This window comes from Chamaea fasciata, unplaced genomic scaffold (assembly GCF_029207755.1).
Source record: "Chamaea fasciata isolate MVZ Bird 193981 ecotype frontalis unplaced genomic scaffold, bChaFas1.0.hap1 SCAF_8, whole genome shotgun sequence".
NCBI lineage: Eukaryota > Metazoa > Chordata > Aves > Passeriformes > Sylviidae > Chamaea > Chamaea fasciata.
In genome coordinates this window covers 5377334-5404818 of record NW_027094093.1, presented here as the reverse complement: position 1 = coordinate 5404818, position 27485 = coordinate 5377334, and the positions used below count along the sequence as shown (strand labels likewise).

The window sequence follows — 27485 nt, the reverse complement described above, 5'->3', positions numbered from 1 at the left end:
CGGAATGCACTGCAATACACCAAAAATTACTGCTGGAAATGTGGTGCTGTGAAAACTGACAGGTTAAAGACATTCATGAGCTGACAGTAGCAGCAAAATGACAAAGGTCCTGAAGACAGCCAACTGTTTTTTCCTATTTCTTTTTAGTAGACACTTAAAAGAATAAAATATGTTTTGGTTAAGCTCTTGAAATGAGATGAGCCTTTCCAATTACTCCAGGAACTAGAGAAGTTTGGTAAGTACTGTGAATTGCCTCCACCAGCAGACCAAGGATCTTTCTTGTCTTGAGGACAGAATCTATGTAATGCAGGAACAATGGCTTAAATATCTTACAGCAGCTATTTGCAACTAAACAACAAAGGTATTGAAATAGATGGATAAAGACAATCTTACTTGAGCCACAAAGCATTGAGATACAGCTCAGAAGAGCTTATGTCAATACTCACTGGGAAAAACTCTTTTCAGGATAATGAGAATGGACAGGTTCAAAATGCTAAAAATAACTCCAGTTTTTTTTTAACTAGCATGAGGAACTGGAGCTGGAATCAACGTCTCCCTCCTGATGGGAAACAGACTGTTCTCAGGTAAAAAAAAATGGTAACTGCAGATCCCTTCCTGCCTTGCACATTGGATTGATACCTCCTCCCCCCACAAAAAGAATGAAAAACACCACAGTCACAACAATGATCAGTCACCAGCATGATTATAGCCTTAAGTTAAATGCAACCAGGGTACTGAGATATGGGCAAAACCAAAACATTCTTTCGATTCATCACTACATTACTTGAACCTTATAGTACCTACAGTTAAGTATTACGAAGAGCATCACAGAGGAATTCAGAGTAAAAGTCCTCACTATGAAAAATAAAAATTTCCACACGGGTGAGGAAATGAGTACTGTCTCACCTACATGATCCCATTGTTTCTGGAAAGCACTGTATGGCCAGTTCCTGAGAAAAGAAAGGCAATTCAAAGCATATAAATCCACTCAGCAGAAATAAAAATAGGTATTAACTTTGTTTCTTTTGTCCAGATGAAAAGCAATCCAGAGGGCCTTAAGGTGGCAAGGCTGAGGAAACAGCAAACCTCACCAGCTGAACTGGTGAATAACTGATTTACCTCTGTTACCTAGAGGAAGAAGGGCAGCATTTTAGCCACAAAGGCAAATCTAAGGAAGGTCGGAGAAATGAAGAAAAACATTCTGAGCCGAAGATAACGATAAACCCAAAGATGAGACAGCCTGCCCTCACTGCTGTGTTAATTCAAGCATTGCCTCAGCCTAGGCACACAGACAAGTCTTTTGCCTAAATCAGGCAGTACTTTAACTCTGAGCTTGCTGGCCCAGCAGCACACCTCAAATGCCAGTGACCCTTTCCCTGCCAATGTAGCAAGGGCGCTGCTGCTGAACAACTGCTCTCCAGTGAGAACATAAAAAAAGGGAGAAGAATAAACAACCCAAAATAAAGGGCCACACTGAGTCAGACTACAGATCATCTTACCCGGTTCTCCTGCCTCTCAGCAGTAGCCGAGATAACAGCGTTACAACAGCGCAGGCATGGAGGGAGCAGCTTCCCCCAACACTCCCGCAGCTGCCAGCAATAGCAGCTCGGGGATTTCCTGAGCCGAAGGTAATGGGTTTGCACTTAATAATCCTCGGTGGATTTTTTCATCAGTGCAGCAAAGTTAACTGAGTAAGCTTTAAGTGGAAAGATAACTACCAAAAGCCACAAGAAGGAATAAAGGTAAAGGACTGGCAGGGAGAATTAGAAATTCAAATGTCCCTGGCAGGAAGAAAAAAGAAAACCGTCGCACAAAACTTTGGTCCAAGTTTTACATTATCTACTACCATTCAAGAATCGAGAATTTCTCAAGAGTTTTCTTTTTCAGTTCATGTAATCACAAGGTAAGAATCCTAGAGGCAGAACTATTACTCAGAAATTCACGTATATCAGTTAGGAGAACATGGATTCTCCTATGCTGCGGAAAGCCCAAATTATGTTTTTATTAAAATATTTCGAAAGAGTTATTCTTTTGCAAACTCAAACATTGAAGGCGTTCCTAACTTAGTAGAAAAGTCATCATGCTTTGGCTGGACTTCAGCACAGTATTTACCATTCTGACAATACATAAAAGAAAATGAAAACCTTTCCTCCTCTGTTTTTCAGACCTATAGAGCTCAGCAGAGCACAGCAGAGATTTGATACAGCCTTGCTGGACTGAAGCTATAAACATGTAACTGGGCAAAGCTCTTCCAATTTCAGAAGCTTACTTGACTTCTTCTGAGCATTATGCTTTTTAGGAAGCAGAATGGGAAGTAAGTGTTTTAAAGTATTTTTAAATTTATTTTTCTAGACACTGCCTAACAGCAGAGGGTATAAGGAAAGACCAATAAACACAAACCCTGTCCTGACTATCTGTAAGAGTCCATGAGAAATGCGGGTGTCATGAAGCTCCTACCAAGCTGTTGCATTTGTGTGCAGCTCTGTTCTGTGTATCACAGTCCTGACTATTATATCCCAATAAACCATAAGACATGCTGGTCTCTCCAGCTTTGGGAAGAGGAAAGCAGCTGCCCATTCACTGCTTTCTAAAACTTCTTGACTGAAGAGATTGTGTTAACAGTATAGCAAGGGAGAGGTAAAAAAAAAAAAAAGAAAAAAAAAAAAAAGGTTGTATCATTATCAGAGAGCAACTTTACTATCTCCTCTTACTCACCACTGATTTTCAAAGCCACAGTAATTTGTACTGACAGGACTCCTGCCAACTTAAGACACTACTAGTTAATGAATTTCCCTCTAGTTCCTCCTGAAAAAGATACCAGCAACAATAAAAACACCATTGCTAGTTACATTCATAGTTGCAGAGTGACTTCAGTAAGCAAATTAATATTTTTAAAAGTAAAAGTTAAAGAAGCAAACTTTTTCAACATACCAACCACCAAATACTGGATGGCTTGATACCTGCATCAGATGATCATTTTTAAGTTTTACTCTTTATCACAATACAGTGGATTTCAAGATCCTAATATTGACTAACTCTTAATAACTCCAGAGTAAAAGTATATTTATTCTTACCCCAAGTATTTACAGCTATCACTATTTGATTTACAGCACCATTTGAGTATTAGCAGTATTGATGTAACGCAAACTGACAGAGTGCAGTACAAACTCTAGTTCTCTGCAATCTAGTAAAGCAACTGCTCTTTAAATGCATTAATTAAAAGTTCTTACTTTTTGCCAAAGCTAGTTCACACTGTCAGTCTTGCTGATTTCAGTAAGACTATCTACTGAGCGAGGTTACTCACACAAGATGGAATGTGCAGGTCTAGACCTTTCCATCCTGATTGATAAGTAAGAAGCACATGAGTCTAAGCAGGAATTGAACACTTACGCTTCCACAGTTGTTCTTACAGTCCGTTCCTCACCATCTTCATCTGAGCTGCTACATGTTGCGTCAGAGTCCAGGTCCTTCTCCACACGAGACAGCAGCCCTCCAGTAGAAAGTGCAAAGCCACGGATTTCACCCGGCGCAACGCTAACTCCGTTCTGTACATCCACACCCAAACTACTCTCCGAAGCAGAAGCAGCCGTGTTGTTTTCTGGCCAACCTTCAGTGCATCTGAGGGAGCTATTGCTCAAAAATCTAGCTGGCTCATGGAAAACCTTCATCCTCTGAAGCTGATGTTTCACAAAGCATTTCAGCTGCTGATCACAGTGTTTGATAACGTGCTTTGCCAGGAGCATTTGTAAACGCTTCTGAGTTCTTTTGGCGCGACTGATTTCCATTTGTTGCTTAGTGACACACTGGAGTAAGCGAGCACACACCTCCTCCTGAGGGCAGCTCGAAATCCCTTCTGAAGGCCCGTGAAGAATTTGGTGTAATAAATCCCCTTTTATTGTTTCAGTGCAGACTTCCAAAGCCCTACCCAAAACCCCATTCTTCTTGTACCATTTACCATTTAAAAGTTGCATTTCTTCTGCATTACTGGATTCAGTTACACTTGGACCTGAAAGTCTCTGCATTCCTGCCAAGTTGGGAGAGGTGGTCTCTGAAAACGACGCCCCTTTGACCTGTTGCTCAGGCTCTGAACGACCGCCACGACCAAACGATGTGTCAGCACCATTATGTAATGGCCTTCTCATCTTGGAGCAGCCAGGCTCTCCCGCTTTCGTCTGCTTACCAGTTTTGTTGCTAAAAGCAGAATTTGTACTCATTAACAAAACAGACTGATAGCACTTGGAGGATGGTGGGGAACCAAAATGCTGCACACTGAAGATATCATTCCTGAGGTTGGGCTCAGCAGTGGGGAACCCCAGGACTGAGCAAGTAATCTGTGCGATGGAGTCCTCTTTTATCTTCTCTTCCACTGCTCTGGAATTTTCCATGCACAAAGCTGTATCAGACTCCATAGCTCTAGAGGACAAAGAAGGTGACAAGTGGATACCATGACCTTTTGTTGTTGCCTCTCTGAGGGCTGGTGTCATTATAGCTATGGTAGATAGTTTACAGCAAACCTGAAAATAACATGGGCCATGTAAATTTTCTCATTTTCATGACAAAGTACAAATACAACAACTCTGTTAGACATTTCATTCTTCCAATGTCATTCAAAAATTCCATAAAAAGGACATTATCTACAGAACACAGACTATGTTGCTTCCCAAGTCAAACAAGAACACGCTTTCTGGTTTTTTCTTTACTTCATTCAGAGGCTGTTCTATGTGCAATGAAAGCCTTTACGTCTCAGGGGAATAACTGTTCATACCTCATTTCATTTTTGATGCTATCAGTCTGAGATATAAGACCCAAAAAGTTCAGGTCTGCCATCTAACCTTGCCCAAATTGAAAAACATGACCTTGAGCAATGTGACTGGCACTACTGTGAGAAACTTATTTACTGTAAGTCTATACAAAACAAGCATTTGATTAATTATTATATATTCTTATAAGTACACATTAGAAATCAATCAACAAGGCTAATGCTTTCAAAACAGAAAACTCTAAGTTCTGAAGTTTCCTACCAAAAAAGAATTCTTTCCTGTGCCTTTGTACGCTACCCTTTATTCATCAGGCACTGTCTGTGTAATACATACAGATTGTTTTTCATAACAAATTGAGAAAAGACAGTTTTCCTTGACAAATCCTTTACCTTGTGGCTTGACAATTAACAAAGGGTTCCCAGATTTTGGGATCAAAAGACCAATGTCAACCTTCACCCCTTCTTATCAGCAGCTATGCTGCCAAGTTGTACTGTATCTATTCCATGCAGGAATCACTTGCACAGTACTTCCAGCTTTGTTTAGGAGATGCTTAAATAAACCAAATGCATGACTTAATTGAACATGCCCTGCAGAAGCCTGAAAGATAAGTTCCTGTCAGCTCTCCATTAAGAAGCTAGAGACAAAACCAGAAACCATAAGAGAGCAGTAGCAAAAGTGACTGCAGCACAGTAATGCCACAGTAAATTCTGCTGAACCATGTACTAGTTGAGCAGCACTTCCAGTGCCCTCCTTTTAATGTCTCCAGTTTCCCTGATCTCCACAGCAACTGCCTAGCTCAGCAATTTCCAGTGCACACATCCCATAAGGGGTCAATGATTCCGAGACTGCCACATATGGATCTTAAGAAAAGATCTGTCTGAAGCCTTAGCTTGCTTATAACTACAGGGTTTTTACACTGAAGGTGCAAACATTAAAGTGAGACAAGGAAACCTAGAGAGCTGAACTGTACCAGTTTGGATACTTGCTCCTTAACCCTTAAATCATGAAGCAAAACAGAGAGCGCCACGTACTTTCTTACCACTCTCCTTTATGCTTTATTCACCTTCCATTGCTCCATCACATGTACTTCACCCCTGAGGTTTTCATCTCTGCACATCACCCTCCTAGCATCACTGGGACCAGGTTTGGTGGTCCTACTGCTAATCCTAAATGATACCATTAAATTCCTCAGGATTTTCACCTTTAGAAATACGCAAATAACTTCAGCCTAAAGAGGAGCTCAGCACAAAGTCCTCCCAGTGGACAGCTGTTCGGGAAGAAGCCCATTCTAGGATCAGACAGGGAAATGCACTGGTGAGAACTGGAGCCCCCAGATCCTAAAGGGTCTGGTGACTCAGCAATGCTCAGCACCTGGCTGTCTTTCCTCTTGTAAAAGCTAGCAGGCCTAGAATTTGTAAATCCAAAGGAGTATGAATCCAGACACCAATGCCCCTAACATAATGGCAAATAACTAGAGCAAGTCAGAGCAATTGTGCATGGCTAGAAAACAGAGAGAACTGAACAGCTCCTCTGTGGGGTTAATGCCAGCTTAGGAGCCCCTGTGTCTGACCTCTCCCTGAGAATTCCTAGCAGCTCTCCGAGAAGAGCACCATCAGCCTGGTATCTACATGCACCTAGCCATGTATTTATAACTGTTCCAACTTTAGCATCCACCTCCCCTAGTCTGAGTGGTTTAACAGGCACAGGTTGCTACTCCTGAAACCCAGGAAACAGCCACACATGGTGGAGCTGTTCAAGCACAAAAAGTAGTTTGGAGATGTGGATCACATACCTGTATGGAGGTTATTCAAAGAACTAGCAGCACAAAACTTTATAGTGCTGTGTTTTAACTCCATCACATTCCCTCAAATACCACATACCCTTTTGGTACGGTTTCAAAGTTCCAAAATCACAATGGATACCATTACCAATACTTTTTCTTTTTTTTTTTTTTTTCCCCATAGTGGGGACTTCTTTTCAATTCTTTTAAGGGAAAGAGGGGAAGAAATCAAAGTACCCTCATATGGAACACAAACATTGAACTACAGAGTATTGACAAATTACAAACTCATTTAGAGTGCCTGACCAAGTATGCTTAAACTACTTTAAGTAGTAACTTCAAATGTAGCTAAAAAATAAGCAAAATGCTTCTGAAGAGGGAAATCACTCAACCTCTTACCCAGCAACTTGGAAATTTCATACAAAGTTTCTGCCCTGAAGACAGTGTGAGACACTCAGGTGTGCTCACCTCACTACAGTGACATGGAAAAGAACTTATAAAAGCTGGCACTGCCACAGTGTCCAGCCCTTGGCATTTCTCCAAGAAGTTCATACACACACACGCAAAAGTACCTCATAGGTACAGGAGCAAAACAAAGTATCAGCTGCAAAAAAATTATAAACAAATTTTAGTACAAGCACTTGGCTTGAAAAAAGTCATACAATTAACATATTTACACATTTTATTTAATTTTGGCTGAAAGCTGCAAAAATTATTTCATTTCACCCATACCGGAAGTGAATTTCCAGAGCAAAACATACTGTCTTCAAGGGGGAAAAAAAATAGAGGCAAAGAGCGAGGGAAGACAAGTACTGCAAAATGCTATACTGGAAGAGTATTTTCATTCTGGGAAAAGTTTTTTTGTCATAGGTAAACCATTTCATAGACTTTTTTTTTTTGCATTGTATATTGCTTGAGGTTTCAAAACCAGGACAGCTGAAATTCTGCTAAACTGGCAAAAGTTTGCTTTTCATCCCCTGAATAAATACTCCACATGAAAGACTAAACAGTACTGTAAAAAGAAAAACTGCCATTAAATAAGTACTGGGGAAGGGAAGAAACAAGTACCAAGCATACAGAGTAAAGCAACTTTAAACAAATGTTTAAAGTGCCTTTCTGCTTATCCTCCCCTAATGCCTTAATTACCCTGGAGGATATAGCCGGGAATTGCAGTTTACCACAGCCCGAGCTGCACGCTGCTCCCTTCCACCCCTGCAGCTACAGGTTCCTAACCCCCCGTGACTCCTGCTCCTCTGCCTCTGCTGATTTCTTCCTCCTCCCTTGACATTTCTTCCTTATACCCCTTCCCTACCAGGCTTATCTCACCAGATTTTACCTAAATCCTGGAACCAGTGTCTTCGTGTTGGTGATTAGCAGCACCCTATCAAAAGAAACACAACAAATCGCAGCCACAACCCAGCACACAGGGTGGCATCCCCTCCCTTCCCAGCTTGTGTTTACAGTCCTCTCACTTTTTGACTCTTCTCTCCCTTGCATAACACTATCACTTTGGTTACACAACACTGCAGACAGTGTTCTGGGGGATTTTTGCTTGGGGGGAGGATTGCTTTGTCTTTTAGTGGACTTGTTTGTTTGTTTGTTTGTGATCTTTTCGTTTCCAATGACAATAAAACTCCACTTGCATGAGGTTTTTTAAGGCTCCCCTATAGCAGCCTTCTCTCCTTGTAAATTGAGTAATCTTTCCTCATCATAAACACCTGAAATTCTCTTCTTACTAATGAGATTCCTCGAGACCAGGAGATTTTTACGTTTATTACTTCTTTTACTTTTGAAACTCAGAAGCCTACAAACATCATTTCAAATTAATATGGCTGTTTCCAGCTTATTCACAGATTACCAGTGTTTCAGATAAGCAAACTTCCACTGCTTATTCCTTTGCCTAGATGGCATTTCAAGAGCAAAGCAAAGCCCCTGACAGCAGACAGCCTCTGGTGAAATACCCGAAATTAATCTCAGCAAGAATGCTCGAAAAGACTGTATTTCAACCACTTTTAAGGCTTCTTAGAGACAACCTGCAGAAGACAGGGCAGCTACAAAAGCGAATTGCAACACACAGCTGCCAAAACCTGGTTTCCTACAGCTCTGTGCAGTTTGTCCTGTAATCCCCAGCTCCTCCCGGGCAGCCTCGCCGATAATCAGCGGACAAAAATAAAGTGCTCTGGCAGAGAGGCACCACTGCGGCACTGCCTCAGCCGGGTGCAGCACACAGCACCTGCCCAGGGCAGCTCCTCCAAGCCTCGCCTGCTGGGAGGGATCCCTCAGGCTTTAACCACAGCTCCCAGTGCTCAGGAAACCTACGGGATCAGTGTGATTCCTAAGAATAGCTCAATAGCATAGTCTGCATTTTCTCACGGAACAGTCTGCTGCAACGACCATAAAACAGATATTGGTCCCACTGGGCATGTCCTGGTTAGCAGCATGAAAGAAAAAGGAAAGAAGTCCATATTTAACACACCTGGGAAGCAGCTTTTAAGAGTGAAAAAAAAAAATCATTTCAGTAGGCAGCTTTTGTTTTCACTTCAAAAGCAGACCAGTTACTCATGGTGTTTATTTAAGCATTCTAGTATTTTGTTCTATTAATAGATTGGAAAAAAACCTCATAAACCCTAACAGGATTATGTGGGGAGTCTCCACGTTCAGCAGCACTCACTGTGCAGGCACAAGTATCCAGAAAAAAATGCAACTCCAGTGTTTTGTGCACCCCAGAAGATGTAAGCACAAATTCCTCCTAATTGGAAAAAAACCCCACAACCCACAAAAAACAGCACACCACCTCCTCTCTCAAAAGGATCTCTCTTTGAACACTAAGAGATCTCCATTTAAGACAGACCACCCAAAGTTTCAATCATAAAAAACATCAAAAAGGAGATACTTCAAGTGGAACTCATTAGTATTATTCTATGATAAAATCCATGTCTCATTAAAATCTCTGAACAGGTTTGTTTTCCTCCTTGTTCAGATCAGCTTCTGAACAGAGAATCGATATAATTTCTGAGTTTACTACCACATCATCAGCTAATTCTTGTTCAGTCTATAACAGCACGTTTGCAAAGCAACAGCTCCAGTAATTTTTAATAGATGTTAAATGCCTTTTGTAGTACAACAGGTGCCTCTGTAAGTAAGCCCTACATATGTCTCTAACAAAAATATCTGCGATACTTTTTGATACTTTTCATTGTAAATTCCATATCAACATTTCAGTGATACTTGTAGATTTCAGCCTTTGAAGAGAGGGCTACAAAACCTGGTCTTAAATGAGACCCACTCAGCTCTTAAGAGATTAAATAGTATGACTGGAGTTTGAGCTCCTCAGGACATCCCCCAGGATTTCAAACCATGGACCACAGGCACACAGTCCTAAGGCACAGAGACTGCTTTCTGAGCTGGTACATCAACCAGGCTCCATCCAGGGTAATTTTCAGTATTTCCTTTTTATTAAAACAAGCACAAAAAGGAAGTATTTACCCCTTGACAAAAGGCATACTTTAATAATTTGGATTTTTTAAATTTATTTGGCTCACATTGCAAATTGGAAATTGAAAATTCCCATTTTTAATTTGCTTCCCGTTAGAGAGGGGTGGGCATGGAATACCTCAGCCACTGCTACATTTTTTTTTTGGGGGGGGGGGGGAAGATACCGCATTTTGCAAGCAGGAAGCTTGCAAAAAGTAGATGGAAACACCAGCTCAGGAGCACAGAGTAGCTCCCAAGGCAGGCTGCGGGACCAGGACCTGAGTTGCTCCCCAGAGCTGAACTAACTACTCCATCTCAAGTGCCCAGGCCTGTAGGCGGTCCGCAGTCCGGGAAGCCTCGCTCAAGGTCACTCCGAGGCAAAGCAATACGTGGCCGTAGGTACACGCTGATTACCCGCGGAAGTTTCCACGCAGTGTTTAAATCCCGGGTGGGACGCGCGGGGCGGGCGCGGAGCGGCCCCGCCCCTGCACGCGCGCGGCCCCGCCCCCGCCTCAGCGCCGCCGGCCCCGCCCCGCCGCGCGCACGGACCGTTACCCCCCGCCCCGCCCCCACCCCGCACATGCGCACCCGCCGCTCCCGCCGCGGGAACCAACCGCCGCCCGGCCCCTCTGCGCCCCCGCCGCCTCACGGCGCCCCGCCGCGCCGCGCCCCGCGCTTGCCTCCGCGTCCGGCGGGTTCTTCGCAGCGGCGCCGGCGCCGCCGCCGCCGCCTCGAGCCCGCACAGCACGCCGCCCGCCACCGCTCACACTGCCGCTCTTGAAGAGTCCGCGCCCAGCTAAAGCGCAGCGCGGCGGGGCGGGGCCTCCCCCGCGCCTCAGGGGGAGGAGCGCGGCCAATCCGGGGCGTCGGGGGGCGTGGCTCGGGCGGGGGGCGTGGCCTCTCGCCATTGGCGGGGCCCCGCCTGACGCGAGGACACCGCCCTGTCCTTCCTCCCCCCGAGCCTCGGGGCCGTGTGGGAGATGAGGGTGCGCCGCCGCTGCCCGCTCCGGACGGGCTCAGCCCCTCAACGCCCAGCATGGTTAAAGAGCGCAAAAACCTCACAAACACACGCATTCCAAATTACTATCGCCAGTAAAAAGCCCTCAAGCTCACCTGCATCACATTCCTTCCCTCCGAACTCCCCCCTCAGCGCCCTGAGGACACGGAGGAAGAAGTCCCGTTTCCCCGCGGCCTTTGAAGTAACCGCAGACAAGCAAGAGATTGCATAGAAATGCTTTATTATGTTTATTTGACCAAAGTAATTAAAATAAGGCATTCCGGGTTAGATGTAAACATAGAGGTCAGCTGCACAGCAGGTGGCTGCCGCGCAGTGAGCAGGTGTATGGCAGCAACAAGCACGAGTGTCAAGTTCTGCTTCTCAAGGGGAAATAGAAATTCGAAGTTATATTAATATTTAATCTTGTTAAGAATATGGTTTCTCTCGAGATTTGATTCTGAAAAGCGAGGTTTGGATTGAACACAATGGGTTCAAGTCTGAAATTTCAAGCTACCCAACGTTCTAGAGATAAAATTCTCTTTCACCACCACAACTCCCACTCAGAGACCTACCCTGTGTTGTACAAAGACATTTAAGTTTTAAGTTCATTAAATATCATATATCCTGCATGTAAGCACACTGTTATTACCAACATGTGGTTTAAGTGCCACTTCCTTTGAAGAACATAATACAGCACATTTATTTTACTTACATTCTGTCTTATTTTATGCCACTTATTAATATAGAAAAAGGATTCTGCAAGACTCTGTGAAGTAGTAAGCAACTGCCCTACTTGTCACTGACAATGTCTCTAGCAATAAGTTCCTTCATTATTTCATTGGTGCCACCATAGATTGGCTGAACACGGGCATCCACAAAAGCTCTGAGGGAGGAAAAAAACAAAACAAGGAAATATTACAAACAACACCTCAGAATGAACATACAATCAAAAAAACCAAAGAGCATTTTATTTTTAGAGATCCCTCTTTTCAAAGTATACTCTTCCCCATTGATAAAGTAGTTCTTGTTTTCTAAGAGGCTTCAACTACCTAGAATATTACAACCAGGAACTGGGTCAGTATCCCTTCCCTGCTTGTTTATAGTGTAAAGTCTCTACTGCCTCTAATTAAACAAAAAAATAAAGCCCTATAAACCTGCTACTATTCCACTCCCAACTCTTGTTCCTGATGGCAGCACACAGTATGATGACAGAGCTTTTCCATCTTCATTCTGCTTCATCACACAGAGAGCAGTCCAGGAGCAATGTGGCATTCCCTGGAAATCTACATCTTACTGGACCACAGAGATAATAAAACCCTGTGTGGGCAACTACTGTACACACAGACATGCAGGGGTTCAAGGGCACCCCAAACGTGTCTTCAAGTGATTCTAAAGCAACATTTTATACTCCATATATTCGAAATTTTTAAAGAAATCTAAACCTACTCAGTCAAAAAAATCAGCTTACTTATGACAACTGCACAGCAGTCCTGCTTTTGCTGTTTCTACTGTCAGATTATCATCTCTTTGATTTTTTTTAATAAAAACAGCACCAAAATCTCTGCTTAGTGTGTCACATGGCCTGTACACAAACTTCACAGATAATACACAAGGATATGTACAAAAACTCCATAAATGTCTCTAAATTCATAAAGTCAGAAAAAAAAGGGAATGGCAAGTTCTTTTTTCTACATAAAAATCTCAACCTTTTCATTTTAAAAGGTGTAAAAAAGCTGAATGCAGCCAGTTATGCCCTTGATTTGACAATCTGATACTCAGTGGCATCTGATCAACACGTTTTCTTCACTCATATGCATTTAATTTCAGATAAAACAAAGTAGCTCCCCTCATTTCTACTTTTATAGTTTTGCTTGTTTTTTTTTTTTTCAATTAACATTTTCTTCTAAAAAAACAGCTTCTCTTCTGTGAAAAAAACCAACCAACCAACCAAGAAACGAACCAGACAATAATTGCTGAACAGCTTATAAGTTATTTGGAGAATCCAAACAAAGCCTTCCTGCAGACGTCTGTACAGTAATTACCCTTTCAATTAAACACGATTAGAAAAGGAACAGTAAATCACTACTAACACTCAACAACCAACAGGCAGCTGGAAGGAAGTGCCTCATCTGACTTTGCTGGGAATCTTTTATCATACAATCTGCAATGTTACACTTACTTTGCAATTGGATACTCCCACATGTACCCCCAGCCTCCGTGCATTTGTACACACTGAGTGGCGATGCTGTTTTGGAGATCAGAGCACCTTAAAAGGCCAAAAGGAAACTGGCTTTTAGAAGGACATTATGTTGCAAAACATTACAAAAGATAGAGGTATGTTAACAAGACAAAAACATTACATGGTTAGTAAGAAATAAATACTGCTCAATTGAATGCATTAAAGGTTTGTTCCCTTTATGGGACAGCTTTCAGAAAAGGAAAGGTTTCAAGACAGGCTTGTTTACCTTTCTCACGGGCCAAGAAAACCCTTTTGTGAAGCAAGTTAAAACAGTCTCTTCCCTTGCCAAATCCCTCAGCTTTGTCAGAAATTAACAATAAACCAGGCTTTTCCCCCACCACTGTCATTAGCAACACACCAGGATACTCTTTGAGCATACCCATCACCTGGGCATAATTTATTTTCTGCAATAAACTTAGTCAATAGCCTTTTCTACAATGGCCTTCAATTCTAGAACATACTGTAATTCTCTAACAGCATTTCTTAACTGCAAAATATGGATTTAATAGCAAAAAGAAAAAACTTGCTGCACTGGAAACTCAAGCTGTAGTTGGAAGACATGAAAAAAACCACTTTCTAAGTGTACAGCTTTCAGTGGCAGCAGAAGAAATGAAAATGACAAGCCTATTGCTTCTCCTGGAACAATGGCCTTTTTCCCAAAACATCCCCTCATTCATTTAAATCCTTACAGTTTATTATACCAACTGTAATTCTGCAGCAGTGAATTATTGCAACTCTCTTTCCTAAATATATTCTCAAATTCTTTTATGTATGTACCACAACCTGTCACCACAAGAAAAAAAATCAACCAAAACAACCCTACAGACCTTTCTCCAGATATGAAAAAAGAGATGCACAAACCAGGTTTTAAAATCCAAAAAGCTCTAACTCAAATCACTGCCTAAACAAAAAAGTTTGAAGGAAAATTCGAGACTAGAGACAATCTCCTACTACATTAGGGAACAAAGCAATTCTACATTGAAGCGTTTTCTAGACCATTTAAGTGTGTCTTGTGGAAGGCTCACAGGGATTCCACTAAGGAAAGAGGAAATCCACAACAAATCATGATGGCAAACAGCTGTGAAAGTGAGGGAGTTTCAAAAGCCTTGCTTAGGGGAATTTGTTGAGCAAGTGAGTCTGCATATCTCAGCTGGCATTAGTTGACTCCTCCTCCTCAGAACTGAATGCCTCTGCTTCTGTACCTGGTACTTCTAGGTAATCACTGCCAGGAATAGCACTCAAAACCCTTCCTTTCCATTGGAAATATTTCTGCTCATTTCCTCTATACTTATTTTGAAAAGCCTAAAAACTGTAAGCATGAGTATCTTCCGTAAATTTCTTTGCTCATGTCTCATGTGATTTTTTTTCTCCCATCTTTGCAACAAGCTAATACGATACAAATTCACGTACCACTACCTTAAGATGTTTCCAGTTGATTTTCTCTAGTAAAACTAAGTTAACATATAACACCACTAAGTATGGGGTGAGGCAGAAGAAGTTCTGGACAACAAAGAAAAGAACTGTTCAGTCTCAGTAACAGCAACAGCTGTAGCCAACTATTTCTTCTCAAAACCAGATAGCTTTGAGAATTGGCTAGGCCAAACAGCTATTGTTAAGTAACATTAACTAAACAGTATCATAGAGCTTCACATGTATTTCAATTTGGCTCCAAACAATCAAATCTTGCTTTAAAAAAAACCAAAGCCAAGCCAAGCCATATACCCCATTAAAAAAACAACAAAGAAAACTAAAAAACACCCAACAACAAATTGCTAACAATAAAATGTAAATTTTTGTCTAGATACCAATGGAGCACTTGCTCTTACTTAAAGGTAAAGCAGAGACCTGATCTTGCTATTAATGGAATCCTATTTTAAAAGCATGCCTTTACTTTGCAATTGATCTGGTTAACCAACCCTGGTTTTCAATGGAACTGATTTTTTGCTGAGCACATCATTAGAGTTAAGATCATGCAAGTAACGCTTCCAGATGACTGTAAGCACAACATACCAGTACTTTGCCATGGAGGCTGTGGCAGAGTCCAGGCGTTTATCTGCATGGAGCTGCAAACAGTTGTCCATAAAAGCTCGGGCCACACAAATCTGCGTTTTTATTTCAGCCAACTTGTGCTGCACTGTCTTGTTTTGGATGTGAGTAGAGAGGGCAGAGGGAAAAAGTATAGTGCAGTTTAATACTTTAGGTAGAAAATGTAGCATTTTCCAAAAAGGATTGCTGCTAGAAATCATTATTTCAAACTTTGGCCCTGTACATCAGAAGACACTGTACTTTCCCGACAATTATGTATGCACCAGTCTTATTAGACAAAGTTACTGCTCTTTACTTCTCAAGGTCAATTCAAAACACAAATTTCAGAGAAAAAGCACAAGAGAAAGGGAAAACAAATTCCTAGAGAGCATGTGGCAGGAGGCCCAGAGTCCTCTGTCACTCTTGGCTCCCTCTTGTGAGGGAACGTCCTTTCACTCTGTAGAGCCATGAACTTTCCCAATTAATAACATTTCACCACCTATGTAATGCTTTTTCTCTGTATTCTTCAGAGTTTAAGCTACAGGCAAAGAGACTGAAGGAAAAAGAAAAGAAAGAAATTTTAGACTATCAGAAAGTTTTTCAGCACTGAGTTCTGTCACATTGGATAAGGTCCTGTAAAATCAAACCAGGCAGGCATTCAACCACCTTCTTGTAATTCTGATAGGGAGGGGATAAAAACATCACCCACTAATGAAAGTTCTTTCCTATTTCAGTTCTAGAAACATATATATATAAAAAAAAAATCTTGCTTCCCTTGACAACAAATATACTGGACCAGTGTACTACCACAAGGAAAGAATTCATTTCAAATGCTGTAATGTGGCATGAATAAATGAAGTAGCCCAAGGCAGAGTTTTAATTGGAAATGATTGTTTATAATATGCACATTCAAATCATCAAGCAACAAAAAAAGGAAATTAAAGAGATATGCAGAGATCCATTATTTTGGCAAAAATAATATGCTTTATGAAATTTATCGTCCACCTGCTGGTGGCCTAGCCCAAAAAAGGAGATTATTTTGGAGATCTCTGCACAGTGAATTACTACAAATAGGAAGCATCCCCTACCTACATTGAAAAAAGTTAAAATATCGTTCTTTTGTGTTTCAGTCACACAGTGTGCATACTAAATTCCATCTGGAATTATGGATTCCTGAAAGTTAACTTTAAAAACAGATGAAGATCATAATCTCCTGAAGGATACTTAGCATTCCAGCCTCTAAAAGTTTCAGTTTTGGTGCTCTTCACAACCAAAAAATTGAGTTTGACAAAGTCTCAAGACACAGAAAGGGATTTCTTTGTTAATTATTTCAGAAGTACATCAAAAAGAGAGGCAGCCGACATCTTTAGCCCATAGGAGTCAGTTCTAGCCTATAAACCAAACATGCAGAAGCTTGGCCTCCTTCAGCCCTAACAGTTCATGTCATTGCCAGGAAAATTGTAGTATAGCAACCTTGTGGAAAGCAACATCTATTTTATGACTGCAGCTAAAGAGTGTGGGCACCAACGTCCCAAAACTCAATTACCTACCCCCATCAGGAGTGAGCTCTGCCCACAAAGCATGACCCAACAGCCCTACATGCAGTCACACAAACACCCAGACTACTGCTGCCTGAGGAATCTCACTCCAGCATTCATGAAGCACCTCTGCAGGGCAGCAAGGTCACTGCTGGCAGGCCCCTCCTCCAGCAGCCTCCAAAATAATTCTTCTGCAATGTGCAGAGGAACACACTACCAGCACAGGCAGCCCCCAGGATTTCAGGCATAGACTGATACAGGCAGGTATGATGGACCCTGTGATTAGGACTTCTGGCAGTAAAATGCAAGCCTAAGATCATCAAGGGAATGGTTCTTCAGCAGCAGCAAGGAGCCACTGTACTTCCTGCTACCTATTTCCCTCTCAGAAGCAGCAGTGCTGGGAGGTTACCTACCCAAATCATAAAATACATACATTAAGGCTTTTCTGGTGTTTTTAAAAAATTATTATTTCTGCATTTCAAAAATGAACAATGGGCATAGAGGCAAAAAGAGCCACAGTCCAAACAGTGCAAGCTTTGAAAATGACCCTTTCAAACCAGCCTAGTGATTTTCATTTGTTCACTACTTCACATACACAGCTGTACAGCAAACACACACTACAATCTGTACACAAATGGCTCAGTTCTAACTCACCTGCAAATGTGCAATTGTCTTCCCAAAAGCTTTTCTCTGCTTCACATAATTCCTTGTTTCTTCAAACATGAACTCACAGCCAGCAAGAGCCATATCAGCAATTAGCAGTCTTTCCTTTTGAAACACAAATTACAGAATTCAGTTGAGTTAGTCCTACATTTCCCTGCATCAGATGCACAATTAGGACACAGATGTTCAGCGTGGTTCATTAAGGGAGTGGGAGCAGAAGTCACATAAAATATCAAACCAGACATACTGCATTACCAAAATTAATGAGTTGGACAAATGCCTTGCTGTCTAAAGCTCACTTTTAAGTCTTTACTGGCACAATGCTCTATCACAAGGACACAAAAAACAGCTGCAGACTGACCACAGGAATCTTACACCAAATGAAAAATTCACATCAGGTTCTGTTTCAATTAGTGGCTTCCATTCTCAGTTCAAACAACAACTGTATTTAACAATTTCAATAGGACAACTCTAGGGGAAAAAAACCCTACAAAAATTGCGTTTTTTTTTTTTTCTTCCTTCTTCATTGCGTGGTGAAAAACAAAAACTGAATGCAGAACAATTTTTTTCCGGCAACATTGAAACAGTCTGATGCATTGCATTGAACCTGTTCATGAGCACATCCATTTAAAACAGTAAAAAATTTCCTTTGATCAGGTCTTGTATTTACTCACAGTATAAAATTAAAAAACACAATCCCTACCAAATGAGGTGAATACATCATAGCTTTGACAAAGCACAGACACATTTTGAAAAATGTCATTGCCTCCTTGTCCTCCTAAACAATTCCAAAACTTCATAAACTGACTTGTAAACTAGGAAGGTATTTTGGCAGCTGAACAATTTCTTTACTTTGTTATATGAACAGAGTTCCATGTAACTTTAATATGTTTCTACTTGCAGAAGAGCTAGAACAGCTAGAACCTCATCCTCATTGAAACACAGGAGTTGGTAGTTGTATGTGTGTTTTTCTGTAATTTTTTTCTATCTATCTTTCTCCCTTTCTTCTTCTAATTTTCTTTTCATGGAAGATTTTGGGTAACATAACATTGGATGGGTTTAAAGGTTGCTAAGTTAAACAGACTAAGTTAATGTTAAGGTAAGTGTTTTTTGTTAATTGGATGTTGTACTACATCCTTTGTCATAGTTCTATGACTTCCTGTATTTTGCCAGTAAACTTGTGTCATTTTGACCTCTTGAGAATATCTGGTTGCTGTTTCTCCTGTGAGCTTAACCCATAGAAATGTCTGGGGGTTTTACAAAGGCATCCAGTACACCACAATAACATGAACTTCAGGACTAATGCCAAAAACTGTCTCTGTATTCTTCCTGCAGACACCAAACACTCACATTCCTTTTACCTGAGGGAGCTCTGCCATCAGATAGTAGAAGCCTTTGTTCTCCTTTCCAAGCAAGGCACTGGCTGGCAACCGCACATCTTCAAAAAACAGCTCTGCTGTGTCCTAAGAGGATTTGAAATGCAACAGCTCAGAGTCTGGCATTCTCGTCCCATTAAACTGATTTTTCCCTATTGTTTTCTTGCTGCTGTGCACTTCAATGTGAAATCCCAGATTTAGCCTGGAAAGATCCTCCAGAAGTCATCTAGTTTAGATCCTACTCAGAGCAGCTTCAGAAAAACAATCAGCTGAGGGCCTTGTCTAGTTCAGCTTTCCAAAGCTCCAAAGATGAAGGCTCCAGGACCTCTCTCAGCCCCTGTGCAAGTATCCAATCACTTTCCTAGTGGACTTTTTTTTCCTAATACCTACTAAGAATTTTCCTTGAGGTAACTTCTCTCCTTTGCCACTCTCCCTTTCACTCTGCTCCTCCAAAAAGGATCAGGCCCCAGCATCTCTACAGCTAGACAAATCAGTAAGATCCTGCTCTTCCAGGCTTCTTCAGAGTAAATGCATCCAGCTTCCTCAGCCTCTCCTTGCACATCACACCCCTCAGACTTCCACAGGCAGAAACACGTCGCACGTTTGTGCTCTGAAGTCTAACAACTAGAATAGAACTATAGTTCCATCTCGTATTTATTTAGCAGTTGCCAGGCACTAAGTGGGTTTAGACTTTCTCCAAGTCTGCTGCACTAGAGGTTGTACGAACTCACTTGAGCTTTGAGGCCAATTTTGTTCAGTTTGCGCCCTTTGATGAAACCTTTAGTTCCATTTTCCACCAGGAAAAGGCTGATCCCGTGGGCAGGGGACCGGGCCTCCCGGTCTGTGACCGCAACCACGATCACTACGTCGCTCATCCAACCATTGGTGATGAACACCTGGAAAAAACAGGCAACTCAGAATAAAGCAAGGTGCATAGAGGTTAGAAGAGATCACCAAGGAGCAGGAAGTAAAATTACATTGACACTTTCAAAGGCAAGGTTCAAGCTTTTGATACTAAGTGTTTTGGAACAAGGCAGACATTAATTTGAGAAGCATGTTGTGGGGCAGAAGTGTGAAGGTAAAGAATGCACAGATCTGTATCTTTTGTCTGTCCCATGATAAAGAAGGAATACAGTATCAACTGTAGATATTAAAGAAACACAGAGGTTCTCTTGTCTAGAAATTAAATTAGTAAGCCAGAACACTCAAAAACATCAATGGCTTCTTGTCACAACTGCTTACTATTATCCTGCAGAACAACTCATGAACCTGTCAAATGGATCCATCTTAAGTCCAGCAGAAGAAAGCTGTCAGTCCTGTTTGGCTTCAAATGAGTGGCATGAGCACCTTTTTAGCACCTATGCATTTGTATCTGCTTGCACACATTCTCACCACTGAATGATTCTCATCACTCCTGCTATGACCAGAAGCCTCTATCAGTACTATGTTATCAGCAGCAGTACAAAAGAAGACGAAGACATTTCACAGCTTTCAAAAAAACTGGCTGTTGAACCCACACTCCCACTTCAACACTTTCTGCCTTCTTATTTTTCATTATGGTAATGAGAGAACTGCTTTGTCACAGCATGACAACACAGTGAGAACATCTGTTTTGGTGTTTTTCTAACAAGACCAGCAAGCTCCTGAATAAAGATTCCACAGCTTGCATTTTGGCAATACAAGTTTTTAGTCAGGCCACAAAACATTTCACAGCAATAGTGTATATATTTTATTGTTAAACATCAGGACTAAGAACCATACTGGTCATACCACACAGCACATTTTCCCCTCTTTTAATAGTTTAAGGGAAAATAAGCCTTTTAATTGGCTTAAAACTAAAAAAAAAAAAACAAACCCCCCCCCCCCAAAAAAACAAACCAAAACAAAACACTATACAAGCCCTCCCAAAAATCAGTTTGTAAATTGCCTGCAACAGACATATCTCAAGACCTATTACAAAAAAAGTAACTGGAACAAAAATCCCCGCCTACAACATAACCCACACAAAAATTCCAAACCAAAAGGATTGGGAGGAGATGCTGAGAGTGGTGCACATCCTGCTGCATTCAGCTGGATGTATTCAGTTCCCAAAGTCTATGAGCAGTACGTATGTCAGTGCACTTACCTTACTCCCATTAAGAATCCAATCACTTCCGTCCTTTTTTGCATATGTCCGTACTCCCTGCAAATCACTAAAACAAAATGCAAAAAATCCTTCAAAAAACCATTCCAGAAGCTGCAATTTGTACCTTGAATGCTATCCAGTCCAAAATAAGGTAGATTTTATCCCATCCAGACATGGGCTCGAGGAAAGGACAGTGAGACATGGTGAAAGAGCTGAGTGTAACAGAAACCCCAAGCACACTGTGGAAAGGATGAAAAATCTACACAGGAGCACGAGGTCCCATTTCCCCATCTCTGCTTGTGGGAGCTGATGTAATGCAAGCACTGACATCAGCAGGTCAGCATCCACTTACACCAGTAAGCCTCAGACAACAAATGCCAGATAAAACCACATTCTCTCCACAGGCTCAGTCCTGATCAGGAGGCTCTGGGAAAAGCCACGAGCAACATCTGCCCCTTGTAGAAACACGACACCAACAGGTTTTGTACTTCATGTGTCCCTCCCTCCTTTGGAAACTGGTCAGATCAGTAGTGTCTACTCCAGGCACAGTGCTGGGCAAGGAGGGACATTTCTCTGAAAGGATTCAGAGGAAAGAAAAACACGGTGTTCTGTTCTACAGAAAAAGCTAATAGTAAAGCCAAGCCTTCTTTACCAAGGTATGTAACTTCCTGCTGACCATGCTTCATGTTGTAAGTATATTCACATGACAAGCAAATTGGTAATTATAAACTCAGACTGCAAAAACAAATACAAAGCCTATTTGCTCACAGTGGGAAATATAGAAATGGATTCTGAGCTACTACTTTGAAATGACAAAGCTGCAATAAAGTAATCTATAACAGGTTTTTCAAGTCTTACCTACAATGGAGGATAGTCTAGTCTGTAAAGTAACTAACCAGGAGGCTCAGAATGTTTTTCACTGACAAATAAACAGCAAACAATGTCGAGACCACTGTTTCAGTATTTGGCTTACCTGCCAGCCCCAGGTTCTGTCATGGCAATAGCTCCAATGCACTTGCCTGCAACCATTTGGGGGATAAAGCGTTTAATCTGTTCTTCAGTGCCATAGTTTGCAATGTAGGGCATGACTATATCTGAATGAAGGCTGAACCCTGGGCCTGTACAGTTAACATACATCCTGGAAAAAAAAGGGAGGGAGGAGGTTCAGAACCAAAGATTTGAACACTGAACTTGCACTGTTACAACACAGACCCAATAATGAAGAAAACCCCACTGCACAGAAGTCTCAGATCTTCTGGCACTTTTACCACTATTTATAGAATTTAATTTCACAGTCAAATGGGTACATAACCTACCAGGCTAAAAAAAAAAAAAAGCTTCCCCTAGTCACAAAGCCAGTGTTATCCAAACAATGATCCAGACTACTTAAAACAGGAGAGATTTACATATATGCAAACAAGAAAGATAACATCATTTTCTGTCAGCAAATGTAGTACATAATGAGGATAACTTATGGAAAAAAAAATCCAGTCACAAACAATATGATCATTGAAATTCTTCTTGAAGCATGCAGTACTCACTGCTCCTCCCAGACAATGGCTGAAGAGAGAATATCTGCTCCAATGCCTCCATGTTTTTCAGCAATGGCAACACCCAGCAGACCCTGCTGTCCAGCTTTTTCCCAGAGCTCCCTGCTCACCTGGCCATCCTTCTCCCATCTGCAAAACAAACACAAAACCAGGGTCACACATTGAACCCCCCAGGTGCTGCTGTTTACCTGTCACAGCTGCCTCTTCACACTGGAACACCAAGGGACAGTGTGGGGGTACACAGACAACTGTAAGTCACAGCCAAGAAGCAGTGGCTTAATCACAGTGTTTGTAATCTTCAGGTCTACGGATGACACTGTAAAACAAGTTTGAACTCCTGCCTCCAATGTGAAGCCTGACAAAACTTCATTAAGACTTGTTATGACTCTTATACCAGACTGGGATTTAGGCAATTTAGCCCCAACCATCTGGATAATTACAGGCAGGTCTTTATCCTCCTAACATTCCACTTACCCACACAAAAAACAAGTGTAACACATCAGTATCTTTCAAGTCAAAGACTTCAACTCTACCAATGAAATGTGCTTTATCAGAACCGAATGATACCATATTAGTCAGTTTTGTATAAAATTCTGTCCCTGTGCACTTCTTACCAGTCCGTATCTTGGCAAATTACTGCTTTGAGGTACTTTCAAGTTTGTGTTAATAGATAGTTGAGGCTTATCTGCTGACAGTTTGCAAACTTTAATGCCACAGGGATCACCTCTTCTTGGAAATTTAGTGCCTCTTTATGGGATTTGCCAACTCAATAGAACATTGGATGGCCATTAACAGTCCAGGTTTCCTCTTTTTTTTTATTTAATGCCTTTTTTTTTTCTAATGCCACAATTTTAAAATGATATGGTAAACAGATTATATCAGAGACATTCCTCTGAGGCACCTGTGTGCAGCAGAGCCATACCACCGCCATTTACCTGCAGTTAATCAAGTATCTTAGCCTACACATAAAACACAATCATAGAATCACAGAATGGCTTGGATTGGAAGGGACCTTAAAGCTCATCCAGTTCTGGTCCCCTTCCACAGGCAGGGACACCTTTCACTAGCCCAGGTTGCTCCAAGCCCCATCCAACCTGGCCTTGACCTCTCCCAGTGATGGGCAGCCACAGCTTCTCTGGGCAACCTGTGCCAGTATTCAAGCTGATTCACAGAGCTTTTGCTCCTACACTGGAAATCTTAAATCTCTTTTTACCATCTTTGCTCTCCCCCTAATCCCCACTTTCAGGGACATCCCTGTCTCTACTTCACCCAGCACCAAAGCTTCTCCTCCTCACAATAATCCACAGCTGCATTCAGCAATGCTGCATTTGTCTCTTCACCTCAGCCCAGACAATTAATAAGCTGTGCCTGAAGCCTCCTTATTTACTTGGAAGGTGTGAGAACAGAGTGGTTCATCAGTCATTGAAGTGATGCAAGGATACAAGCCCAACTTGATCCAGCCTCCCTGAGAAATTGTTGTGTCAGCAAGATGGCAAATAGGATCTTCAGCAACCTCAAGCAGAGCCAGTACATGAACACAAACCTGTCCTGGAAGTCCTTCCAATACAATATGAGGGAAAGCATCTGGTTTTATGGACAGAATACAATTGTAGAGTGGAAGAGCATATTACTATAAGGTTGTGGTTTGAAGATAAAAAACAACAAAACAAAACTGGCACCAACCCTGCTGCAAGCCTCCTGCTGCTCATTTCTGCCTCAGAGGCATGATGCTCCACCCACTCAACTGAGGCACCTCAGCTGTTTGTGGATACACACTTGAGCTGTGTCACGATCCTCTCATCTAGCAGGGCAATTTCAGAATAAGCCCTTTATCCCTTGCTGTTTTCACATCAAGTAAGCTAGAAATTGCTTAAGACACTACCTCAGCTTGACCCTTTCAGTTCAAAATCATACCCTGGGCTAACTTCTCTCCTATTCACCACTAAAATAAGGGCTAAAACCACCTTCCAGCTCTAATTCACTTCTACCCTGTACAGAATATTTCCACAGAAACAAAAAAATAATGAAATTCAAACAAAGATGTTTCATACAAGTATCTTGGTATTACATAATTCACCTCACCATGCTATGTGTACTTGCATGTAGCTACAAAATCTACTGCAAGAGAGACAGTAACACTTGATCAAAGCCTTTTCCAGTGACTACTTTCCAACAGTGTGGGAACTGAACTGTCCCCTAAGCCTGCCCCAAAAACATCTGTGTCAGTTAATCCTAGAGGCAGGGAAACTTTGCTGCAGCTCTGCAAGCTGCATTTTGTCTGCTCATGGGCCTAAGCTGAGGAGGCCAGATCGCCTACATTGGAGCTCAAAGGATGCATTCAATTTTGGCTGTGTGTGATTTTCCTTCACTCATGACTTTCACAGGTTTGTTTTGATTCGGTAAATTTGAAATAGAAAGCTTGCACATGAAAACAAATAACCTTTAGAGCCCATTGTATCTGGAGTAATGCCACAAAAAGCATTTTGGGGAAAAATTAGTATCGACAAACCAAAATGTTCAAGAGGTTATCTTACTCTGCATGAAAAGGCAGCACTTCTTCCTGAAAGAATTTCCTGGCACTCTCCCTGAAGATATCATGCTCTGATGAGAAGATCCTCCGGGTGCCTATATCAGTCAAAGTTTTAGCAGAAGATGGTTCCAGGCGCTTTGTGCCATGCTGTTCTGTCTGAAGAGGACTGAAAAAAGACAAATTAACGCATCTATTTGGACACAGGCACCCTACTTGCATAAACCTTTTCAAAGGCAGGAAACTCACATGTTACTAAATACAGTTCACATCCCAACTCTGGCACACCATTAAGTCTAAAGGGCACCCATGATAAGTACAAAGAATTAACATGCACTGCACTCCACTGGACTATTAATGGAGGTAAAGCAAGGTTGGTTTGTCCTTAACACTTCAAACAAATTAAAAACAATAATAGTACATATAGAGATAAAAAAATTAAAATTACCCTAATGAAAACATACAAATACAAATAAAAGAATGCTTCAACAACAACAACAAAAAAACCCCTGAAATAGTGGTAAATAGAAACCACACAAGGAAGTATAGTGATGAAATAAGAAAGAAGAGGTCAGAACACTTTTGTAGGGGTTTGGAACGTGAAGGATGACATACTACTTTAGGGCTAAAATGAAAATTCACTTCTCATATTTCCGCATTGGATCCTTTGACTTGCTTTTATTGTATTACCATGAAACACCAGAAATTTGAAGTACAGAGCTGACTACATGCAAAAGCCATTCACTTTTCTCAAACTATTTTGTTAATCTCTCAGCTCCTCTGCACATCAACTGTGTGTAGTCCTACAGACCTCAGCGGAGCCTATGCTTATTTACTCGGCTGTAAAGGCAAAAGTCTTTAGTTACTACCACATGTAGTTACTCCGGCTCTGCCAGTGCAGCAATCCCCCAGCAACACAGACTTTACTTACTTCTAATAATATTTGGGAAAAAAAATGGGATACAGTAACTTGCCCGTTGAGTATTTTGTACCCTCAAAGCTACACACACAGTGACTCTCTCAAGAGCTCCGCCTTATTTTTAAAGCTGTTTAAGACGATGTTGAGTTTTATTTAAACCCAACCTTCTGTTCAATTGTGGCCCACATGTCACACGGGGAGGAAGGGCCTGGCTGCTCCCTTATTCTCAGCCACAGTCCTGGGCAAGACAACTGGAAGGTGTGAGCCCGCTCCCGCCTGTGCGCTGCCGCAGCCCCCGGGGAAGGCGGGGGGCAGCCGGGCCTCGGCGGTGCGCGGCCAAGGTCGCTGTCACCTGCTGCCACCACGGGACTCGCTGCCGCCGGGAACTGGAGCAAAGGTCGGGAAATCACGGCGATGGATGCGCTGGTGCTCCCCAAACCCCAGCTTCCTCCTGCCATGGGGGCACGGAGGCGCACAGGCAGCGCCTACAACGCTACACGTATCCAGAGCACACGCACCCACACCCTCCAAACGCACACGGAGGCGCGCACACACGTCCGCACAGAACGGACAGCGCACACAGACGGCCCCAAGCCGGCGGGCAAAGACATTCACGCCGGTCTTTCGGGAACGCGAGCTCGGGGCCGCTGACCCACCGTCGGGGATCGGTGCCCTCCGCCCCAGCGCTGCCCGCCGAGGCCGGCGCCGCTCACCTGGGCTGGGCGGAGAAGGGCCGGCAGCCGGCGGCCCGCAGGAGGCCGCGCAGGCGGAGCAGCCGCGTCGCCATCTTACGGGACAGGGCGGGACAGGACGGGGGAGCCCCGCGACTTATCCCTGCGCCCGCCTACCTACGCCTGCTGATCTCTTCCGGGCCGGAGGCGGGAGTGCGGGGAAACGGCAGGATAATTGCTATGTTTCTAATGGAGCTTTGCAATCAGGGGGGCGGCAGCAAAGGTGACGGCCGGACGAAGGCGGTGTGCGCTGAAGGCGGGCCCGTGTGATGGCGCCCGGCGTGAGGGACGACCGCGGGGCCGCGGCTACCGCCTGCTCCCTCCGAGCCCTCAGGAGAGGCGCTGTCCCCGCCCCGGGGCGGCATGGCGAGAACCTGAGCCCCCTCCCCTGAGGGCTGCCCCTCACGGGGCGTTTTCGCCATTTTACCTTGTTGGGCATTTCTCTCTCTCTTTTTTTTTTTTTTTTTTTTTTTTTGAGTGCTGGTTCTCTAAGTGAGGTGGTTTATGATTACCGTGTGTGGGGCCTTGCCAAAGGATGGAGGCGTTGCTCTGAATGTTGCCCATTCCACCAATTCATGCACTGAGGCAAGGTATTTTCTGTTTTTTTTTTTTTTTAATTCTAGTTTGCATAAAGTAGGGAGCTAGGTGGTAACCCATAAAAGGGTAGCTCGCCATTCTCAAAGCTTTACACTACTTATAGACTTTAACAGACAAAAGCATACATTATATTGCATAATGAGTACTCAACCCCCTATTTGCTAGTTACAACTCTCACTTCTCA

The 27485-nt window shown here is 42.6% G+C and overlaps 3 protein-coding genes across 6 annotated transcripts in view; 1 reads left to right on the top strand and 2 right to left on the bottom strand.

Annotated features, from left to right (window-relative positions):
- The window catches only part of KANSL1L (KAT8 regulatory NSL complex subunit 1 like), a 55807-nt gene extending 51306 nt beyond the window's left edge, over window positions 1–4501 (bottom strand). For 3 of the 4 annotated variants that reach the window (XR_010722089.1, XM_066189457.1, XM_066189459.1), the window contains exon 1: window positions 3391–4501. Coding sequence is in view for 3 of the 4 variants with exons in the window: in XM_066189457.1 (XP_066045554.1) it covers window positions 3391–4484 (1094 nt within the window). In the remaining variant the exon portion in view is untranslated. The remainder of the gene's footprint in view (window positions 1–3390) is intronic. The other variant, XM_066189460.1, reaches the window with a different exon arrangement.
- Window positions 4502–11235: 6734 nt separating this feature from the next.
- On the bottom strand, window positions 11236–26958 carry ACADL (acyl-CoA dehydrogenase long chain). Its single transcript, XM_066189454.1, has 11 exons — window positions 26687–26958; window positions 25062–25223; window positions 22519–22656; window positions 21951–22115; window positions 20978–21044; window positions 19584–19748; window positions 18838–18939; window positions 17468–17581; window positions 15261–15388; window positions 13191–13277; window positions 11236–11894 (listed from the first exon to the last, which is right to left on the bottom strand). Exons 1-11 carry the CDS (start codon window positions 26758–26760, stop codon window positions 11801–11803), a joined length of 1296 nt encoding a protein of 431 aa, XP_066045551.1. The 5' UTR covers window positions 26761–26958; the 3' UTR covers window positions 11236–11800.
- CPS1 (carbamoyl-phosphate synthase 1) overlaps window positions 26921–27485 on the top strand; it is a 179740-nt gene continuing 179175 nt past the window's right edge. Inside the window, exon 1 of the mRNA XM_066189456.1 lies at window positions 26921–27294. The gene's annotated coding sequence lies outside the window, so the exon portion shown is untranslated. The remainder of the gene's footprint in view (window positions 27295–27485) is intronic.

Excerpts from the sequence above, each read along its gene's own strand:
- ACADL (XM_066189454.1), bottom strand. The coding sequence starts at position 26,760 with ATGGCGACGCGGCTGCTCCGCCTGCGCGGCCTCCTGCGGGCCGCCGGC. Across the intron at positions 18,940-19,583 it reads AAATTGGCCTCAAAGCTCAA|GACACAGCAGAGCTGTTTTT; the intron begins GTGAGTTCGTAC and ends AAATCCTCTTAG. Across the intron at positions 11,895-13,190 it reads TGGGAGTATCCAATTGCAAA|AGCTTTTGTGGATGCCCGTG; the intron begins GTAAGTGTAACA and ends TTCCTCCCTCAG.